The following is an 8,139-nucleotide window of genomic DNA, read 5'->3' as shown; positions in this document are numbered from 1 at the left end:
CGAGGCGCACGGAGAGGCCGCCGTCGCGCGCGCCGACGGCGACGACGTCGGCCTCGTGGACGCCGAGCGCGGTCTCGACGCCCGCCGCGAGCCGCGATGTCAGCCACGGTTCCGCGTCGCCGCCGCGGAGCGCGTCGTCGGCGGCGTCGCCGAAGTCGCAGTCGGCGACGTACTCCTTGGCCACGCCGTGCCTGGGCGCGAGGAGCTTGTGCGTGAGCGCGCCGTCGGACGAGAACAGCAGCAGCCCGGACGTGTCCGCGTCGAGGCGCCCGACGGGGTGCGCCATCCGCGGGAGCACGGTCGACAGGTCCGGCCGGCCCCGGTCGTCCCTCACCGTCGAGTGGACGCCCACGGGCTTGTGGTAGCACCAGAGCAGCGGCGCGGCGGCGACGGGCTCGCCGTCGACCGCCACGGCCGCGTCGCCGGCGACCTTCGCGCCGACGGCGCGCACCGTGGCGCCATCGACGGCGACGCGGCCCTGCTTGATGAGCTTGCCGCAGGCCGCGCGCCCGTCCGCGGCGCCGGCGTCGTTGAGGAGCTTGTCCAAGCGCACCGTCTTCGCCGCCTTGCTCGCGAGGCCGCGCGCCGACGCGAGCAGCATGCCGAGGAGGAGGAATGTGCGCATCAATGAGAGACGTTTGCGTAGTCCAGCGACAGCGTTGGGCGTGCTCACCAGGTCGCCTGCGGCGCCTCCATACGCTGCACGGCGGCTGCACTTGCTGTGGCAACACTCGCTGTTTGATGTGGTGAAGTAGCTCTACGATGGGCGCCTCGAAGGCCTCCTTCGTGCTGCTATTCGCGAATCTGGCTGCGGCGTTCCAGATGCCGCGCCGCACAGCTCCAACCCTGGTCCGGCGCGCGACGGAGGACGGCAGCATCGGCGGCGTGTCCGCCGAAAAAGCAGCCCAGATGGAGCGCATGGGCTACCGCTACGACGAGGCGCGGCGCACCTGGACGCGCGCGCCGGTCGGCGCCGTGCGCAAGAAGCCGCTCCGCAGCGGCCTGCGGTCCATCGAACTGACGAACGAGGGCGACCGCTCGGCCGCAGACGCGTTCGCGAGTCGGGTCCGCGACGCGCGCAAGGACAGCTTCCAGGACACGGAGACGGCCACGGAGCTCAGCAAGCTCTTCAAGATGCTGCTGTCGCAGGCCTGGGCCGCGCCGGCCTTCGGCGCTCTGTGCCTCGCGGTCGCCTACGAGGCCGCGGGCGCGCCGGCGCCCGCGGCGCCGTCGGGCGATTGGGCCGCGGCGCTCGCCGGCGGCCTCGCGGCGGGCGCGCCGCTCGCGGCCGCGCGCGTCGCGTCGCACCGGCTCTCCAAGGGCCTCGAGCCGCCGGACGGCCGCGCGCTCGAGCGGAGCCTCGTCGACGCGTCCGTCGGGGGCCACGCGCTGCCGTCGCCCTGGGAGTGGCGGACGACGGACGCCGACTGGCGGCTGCGGGCCGCGCTGCTCGGCGCCGTCGTCGACGCCGCGCGCGTCGCGGTCCTCCACGGCTCCGTCCAACCTGCCCTCGCCCTCTACCTCTCCGACGACGGCGTCGCGCCGGCGCCGCTCCGCGGCGCGCTCGCGCTGGCCGCACTCGCGGGCGCGCTCGCCGGTCTGCCCGCGGCTATCGGGGCCGTCGACGACGCCCTCGCGCCGGAGCGGCCCCGCGACGGGCGCGTCGACGACGGCGTGCTCGCGGAGCTGGAGGCCGCGAGAAGGTTCTCAGCCAACGCCGAGGCCTACTTCCTGGCGAACGACGAGCCCGACGAGGCCGCGGCCAAGGCGGCGGTCGTCGCGCGCCTCGCGGCGACATGGGACGAGGCCTTCGGCCGCGGCCCCGCGCGGTGGCTCGTGGGCGTCGGTCGCGCGACCGCGGAGAGCGGCGCCGCGGCCCTCGCCGCGGCCTACGTCGGCGGCGCGCCCGCGGCCTGGGTCGCGAACCAGGTCGCGACGCTGGCCGTCGCCGCCTTCCCCGACGCCGAGCGGAACGTCGTAAAACTCTAGTCACTCCGGCGGCGCGGGCGCGACGCGCGCGCGGCCGTGCTGGCGTCGCTGTTTGAAGAACACGATGACCCAGTAGACGGCGACGCCGCGCCGCGCCTCGGCGGCGGCGCCGAGGACCGCGTCCCGCCACGGGGGCACGAAGGCGACGCCGACGGCCAGCGAGAAGACGACGTTCACGCATAGGCAGATCCAGAACATGTTGATCGTGTCGACGGCCCACGAGTGCACGAAGACGCCCCAGTAGTCGCGCTCCAGGTCGACCCATCCGTAGAAACCTGGAGGAGCGACGTCGCGGATCAAAGCACAGCAAACGAAGACGCCGGAAAACCGCACCCCAGTACCCGTAGGAGTGCAGGATGGGCTGCGACGCCGGGCAGAGGTACTTCGCGTCGCGGTAGCTCGCCAAGGAATTGTCGTCGTCCTTCGCCGCGGCCCGCGCGGCCGCGTCGCAGACGCGCCACGCGCCCTGCGCGTAGTGGTATGCGCCGTCGCCGACGGCCAGATTGCCCCCGCAGCAGCCCGACCCCGCCTGGAGGAAGTTGGACACGTTGACGCACCGGTCCCGGAGGAAGTCCGCCGTCCGTTGCTCGCCGAGGAGCTTCCCCGCGAGCAGCGCGCGCAGAATCTTCCCGACCTGGCGGCCGGACATGCGCAGCCCGCCGGACAGGTCCGGGAAGCCCTGGTCATGGTCGTTGTAGAGGCCTACGGAGAGCGATGAAAACGTACGTCTCGAGACATAGAAACGCCGGAGAGACGCGCCGCCCCACCAGGGCATGATCCACGGCGCGTCGGCGTAGAGCCCCGCGTAGTCCGGCTCGGCCTTGATGCCCGAGGGCTCGAAGACCTCCTCGCGCACCGTGCGGATCCAGGCGTCGCGCCGCAGGGGCCTCCCCGCGGCGCGGAGCGCGACGGCGCCGGCGACGACGAGGTGCCAGGGCCCGTAGAGGAAGCTGCGGCCCGGCGCGTGCGTCCGCGGTTTCGCGGCGATCTCGCGGACGCAGGCGTTCCAGCTCGGCTGGTTCGGCGGCCGCGCGCAGCCGACGTCGGACCGCTTGTCGTAGGTCATGGCGGAGAAGCCCGTCGTGAACGAGAGGAGGTGCGACACCTTGGCCGGCTCGGCGCCGTCGCCCCACTCGGGCACGTAGTCCGAGACCTTGTCCTCGAGCGAGAGCGCGCCGGACGCGGCGACGCGGTGGACCGCGAGCGCCGCGATCCACTTGGAGCCGCTCGCGATGCTCAGGCGCTGGCCCGCGCGGATCCAGCCGACGCGCGCCGCGTGCCTCTCGCCCCCGCGGTCGCCGACGATGAGCGCCGCGTGGTTCTCGCTCCGGCGCAGGCCCCGGTCCACGGCGTCCCAGGAGCCGGAGCGCAGCGCGTCGACGATGGTCTCCTGGTGCTGGCGGCGGAAGTGGTCCCCGGGCGTCCACGTCGCGCTGTCGTAGCCGTCCCGGCCGTTGGTCACGGCGAACCAGGCGACGAGCCAGAGCGGGAACGCGAGCATGGTGTGGACGACGCAGGCGCAGCCGCAGCACGTCGCCGCGCGCTCCGCCGCGACGCGCCGCCGCGGCGCCGCCGCGGCCGGCGTCGCCGCGCTGTCCAGGGGCGCCGGCGCCACGGGCTCCACGGGCGACTCGACGAAGGTCGTGTCCGTGTCGTCGTCGGCCGGGTCGTAGGCGTCGTCGCCGGCGTCGGCCACCTCCTCGGGCTGGATCATGGACCCGAGGCAGTTCGCGAGCTGCTGGCGGCGCGCGTGGAGGTCGCGGACGACGAGTCGGTGGTGCGCGTGGAGGTCGCGGACGACGATCGCTGTCAATTGAGGCTGCCCCAGGCGGAAGGGATGGTACCACGACCCATGCTTCCACTCCCCAAGTATCCAGGCCGACGTTTCCCCTAGGTTGCCCCGTCTGACCCCACTCTGCGCGCGGCTATTGCGAACGAACGTCGCCAGGGCGTGCACAGCGAGAAGAGACGAGCCCGGGCTTTTACCAGCTAGACCTCCGTCTTGTAGGAGAGCGCGAGGTCGCCCGCGCCGACGCGGGGCTTGTTGAAGCCGTTGGGCCCGAGGAGGTTCGCGGAGTCGTCGGGGACGTGGGAGATGATGAGGCTCGACTTGCCGCGCTGGAGCGCGCCGCTCAGGTTCACGTTCGTGTCCGGGACGCGCCACGCGACGCCCGCGTCCCAGGGCGCGTCCGTGCCGAGGCGCCCGGCCGTCGCCGCGTCGAGCTCGAAGGCGAGCTTCTTGAGCACCGTGAAGCAGTTCGCGCGCGTCTGCGCCGCCTTGATGACGCCGTCGCGCCAGCCCGCGGCGGCCGCCGCGACGGCCTCGAGCGACGCCCGGAGCTCTTTGAGCTCCGCGTCGTAGGACCAGCCGGGCCGCGTGGCCGCGTCGGCCTCGCGGCAGAAGTCGCGCTCCGCGGCGACCATGCCCGCGTACTCCGCCGCGGACGCGTCGCTGCCGGCCCGGCGGAAGGTCTGGAGCGACGCGTCTCGGAGAATCCGCAGCTGCTTCGCGTAGAGCGCTTTGAGCTGGCCGTCGAGCGCCGCCTCGACGGCGGCGGCGGCCTTGGCGTCGCCGCCGAGCTCCGCCACGGCGTCCGCGGCCGCGGCGCAGATGGCCTCGGCCTTGGCGCCGAGGCCGGGGACGCAGGCGCCGCCGTCGACGTGGGCGCGCAAAGCGGCGACGGAGTCGAGGCCGCCCCGCAGCGCGCCGTAGGTCGCGCCCGAGGCGCCGCCCCGGTTGATGGCCACCGCCGAGGCGGCCAGGACGACGAGCGCGGACAGCGACCGCATGCTCTGCGATCGCGGCATCGTTGTTCAAGCAGCGAGGCCTGTTCACCTTCACCTTGCACGACGTCGTGCGGCTCGACCAACCTGATGAGGACCTCGATGCGATGGGCAGCATCAGACCCGCCTCTCCGCTGCTGCTCCTGGCCGCCATCGCGGCCTCCGCGACGCCGCCGGTCGCGCGCTTCGTGCCCACGCGCCGCAACGCGACGGCCGCCGACACACGGAACCCGCGCGTCTTCCTCGCGATGACGGCCGCCGCGGAGGACGAGGAGGCGAAGCTGCTGCCCTACGTCCTGGCGCACTACGCCGCCCTCGGCATCCCGCGGCGCAACTTCATCGTCACGCTCCACGCGCGGCCCGGCGGCGAAGGCGCCTACGCGGCCATGGCGGCGACGCTCGAGGCCGCGGGGTGCCGCGGCCACGTGAGATGGACGTCGCCGTATTCGGGCGCCGCCAAGGACTGGGCAGGAAACAAAAATATTCAACGCGACTTCAATGTGTGTTCTATTCGACAGTTTCGACGCGAGGCTTTCTGCTGTGCTTCGCCGAGAGAAACGATCCGTCGAAGAATCGGCCGCATCGACTTCGACGTGACCGAGCTCGGGAGGTTTGAAGTTTGGCTGGTCTCACCCAATCCTTGATGTCGGCACAGGCCAAGGAGGCCGCGCGCCGCGCGGTCGCCTTCCCCGCGTTCCGGCGCCGCGGCTGGCTGCGGCGCGGCGACTGGGTCGTCCACGCGGACAGCGACGAATTGGTCGACTTCGGGGTACCGCTCGCCGACGCGTTGGCGGCGGCGGCGCGCGACAACATCCGCGGCTACTGGACGGACCGCGTCGCCGCGGGCGGGCGGCTCGCGCCCGTGGCGCGCGTCGACGCGGTCCCGCGCGACGCCGCGGCGCTCTTCGCCCAGTACCCCGTGTCGTGCGCGCTCCGGCGCAAGCCCAAGGTCGTCGCGTACCGCGACCCCGTCGAGGTGTCCGACGGCGCGCACGACCTCCGCGCGGGCGGCGGCGCGGCGCCGAACGCGTCCGTCGTCGTCCACCACTTCAAGTGGCGCGCGGCCCTGCTGGAGCGGCTCCGGGCGCGGGCGAAGACGAAGCTGTCGCCGCGCGGCGTCTTCGGCCGCGGCAAGCGCGGCGCCGCGCGGCTCGTGCGGCGCCTCCGGCGGCGCCTCGAGCGCGACGGCGGCGTCTGCCTCACGTGCCCGGACCTCGCGGGCGTCTGCTGCGAGGGCTGCGACGCCGCGTCGCTGCGCGCGTTCCCCGACTTCCTCCGGCCGCGCGACCGGCCGCGGCCGCGGCGGCGCCGCGCCCAGGCCGCGGCGCTGCTGGCTCTCTTCGTCGCGGGCGTTGGGCCGCGCGCCTGGGCGGCGCGGCGCGGCAAGCGCCACGTCTAAGCGTCGCGTCTCGGGCTGGCGTCGGCGCGGTACGGCGACCGTCGTGACGACGCCGTCGGACGGCGGCCGGGCCCGGAGCGTGGAAGCCGCCAACGCGGCGCGGCGGCCACGGAGAGCATCTCTTGTCGATGCGACTCGCGCTCTTCGCGCTGTCGAGCCTCGTCGTAAGAAGCCTGCGGGCGGCGCCGGCCCTGCGCCGCGGCCTCGTGCGCCGTCAGGCACAAACCACGGCCATGCCCGACAGCCTCGAGGCCTTTTGCGGCGCCGCCGACGCGTCGTGGCTGCGCTGCCTCAACGAGGACCCCGAGGCCGCGGCGCACGCGCCGAACAAGCGGTCGCGGGAGGTGAAGAGCGGCCACTACGTGCGCGTGGCCCCGACGCCGCTGCGCGCGCCGGGCCTCGCCATGCACAGTCCGGAGCTCGCGGCGGACCTCGGCCTCGACGCGGCGGCCGTCGCCGCGGCCGGCTTCGCCGAGTTCTTCGGCGGCGACCACGGCGCCCTGCCCTTCCCCGCGGGCGAGTCCTGGGCGACGCCCTACGCGCTGTCCATCATGGGCGAGCCGCAGACGCGGAACTGCCCCTTCGGCACGGGCAACGGCTACGGCGACGGCCGCGCGGTCTCCGTCGGAGAGATCAAGTCGCCGAAGGACGGCCGGCGCTACGAGCTCCAGCTCAAGGGCGGCGGCCAGACGCCCTTCTGCCGCGGCGCCGACGGCCGCGCCGTGCTGCGGTCGTCGCTGCGCGAGTTCCTCGCGTCCGAGGCGATGCACTTCCTCGGCGTCGAAACGACTAGAGCTTTGTCGCTCGTCGTCTCCGGCGGCGAGACGACGCGGCGGCCCTGGTACAGCGGCCGACAAGCGGACGTGCCCGAGATCAGCGAGGACGACCCGCGCCTGGCCCAGTTCCCGCTCCAGCTCCGGCGCCAGCTCATCCGCCAGCTCCAGCAGCAGGGCGCCGGCGGCGGCGACCCGGACGTCATGGTCGAGGAGACCTGCGCCATCACCTGCCGCGTCGCGCCGTCCTTCGTGCGCGTCGGCCACGTGGACCACTTCGCGCGCCGCGCGGGCGGCCGCGGCGCCGCGGCGTCCGCGAAGCGCGAGCACAAGCTGATGGTGCAGCACGCGATCGCGCGCGAGTACCCGGACCTGCTGCTGGAGCACCGCGACGAGACGGACGCGACGATGCTCGCGCTCGTGGGCGACGACGAGCTCAGAACGGCGGCGCTGGCCTTCGCGGCGCGCGCGCGCGACGCGCTGGCGCTCTTAGCCGCCGGCTGGTTGCGCGTCGGCTTCTGCCAGGGCAACTTCAACGCGGACAACTGCCTCGTCGGCGGCCGCACCATGGACTACGGGCCCTTCGGGTTCATGGACAAGTACGACCCGTCCTTCGCCAAGTGGGTCGGCTCCGGCGACCATTTCGCGTTCGCGGCGCAGCCGGGAGCGGCTCTGGCGAACTTCCGGACGCTCGCCAAGGCGCTGCTGCCCCTCTTCGAGGACGACCCGGCGCCGTTGATGGCCATCATCGACGGTGCGAAAGCCACCTTCGCCGACGCCATGGCCGAGTGCTACGGCGCGAAGCTCGGGTTCGCCGATCCCGGGTCGGCGGCCGCGCGGAAGTCGTGGCTGGCTTTGGAGCCCTCGCTCCGGGGCCTCGACTACACGATCTTCTTCCGCCAGTTGGGTGCCGTCGCGCGGGCCGATGATGATGATTTATTGGCTTACGTCGAGGACGCCTTCTACGCGGACCCGTCGCCGGAAACCGCCAAGGCGCTGCGCGCGTGGCTCGCGGCGTGGAAAAGCGGTTTGGGCGACGCGGCCGCGGCCGCCGCGCGCCTCGACGCGGCGAACCCGAAGTACGTGCTCCGCGAGTGGATGCTCGTCGAGGCCTACGAGGCGGCGAAGCGCGGCGACTTTTCCGTCGCGCACGAGCTCCACGGCCTCGTGAAGGCGCCGTACGACGAGCACGAC

The 8,139-nt window shown here is 73.7% G+C and overlaps 2 protein-coding genes across 2 annotated transcripts in view; one reads left to right on the top strand and one right to left on the bottom strand.

Moving 5' to 3' along the window:
* Positions 1–3,993: 3,993 nt before the first annotated feature.
* On the bottom strand, positions 3,994–4,233 carry AURANDRAFT_17080 (hypothetical protein; the record flags this gene model as incomplete). Its single annotated transcript, XM_009035342.1, has 1 exon — positions 3,994–4,233. A coding segment is annotated over one exon (240 nt), but the record flags the coding sequence as incomplete, so codon positions are not given.
* Positions 4,234–6,295: 2,062 nt separating this feature from the next.
* AURANDRAFT_70776 (hypothetical protein) overlaps positions 6,296–8,139 on the top strand; it is a gene marked incomplete at both ends in the record, with an annotated part of 2,706 nt that continues 862 nt past the window's right edge. Inside the window, one exon of the mRNA XM_009035857.1 lies at positions 6,296–8,123. Within this exon, the coding sequence (XP_009034105.1) occupies positions 6,301–8,123 (1,823 nt within the window). The remainder of the gene's footprint in view (positions 8,124–8,139) is intronic.

Source organism: Aureococcus anophagefferens (genome assembly GCF_000186865.1).
Source record: "Aureococcus anophagefferens unplaced genomic scaffold AURANscaffold_3, whole genome shotgun sequence".
NCBI lineage: Eukaryota > Pelagophyceae > Pelagomonadales > Pelagomonadaceae > Aureococcus > Aureococcus anophagefferens.
This window is presented reverse-complemented; position numbering and strand designations above follow the sequence as displayed.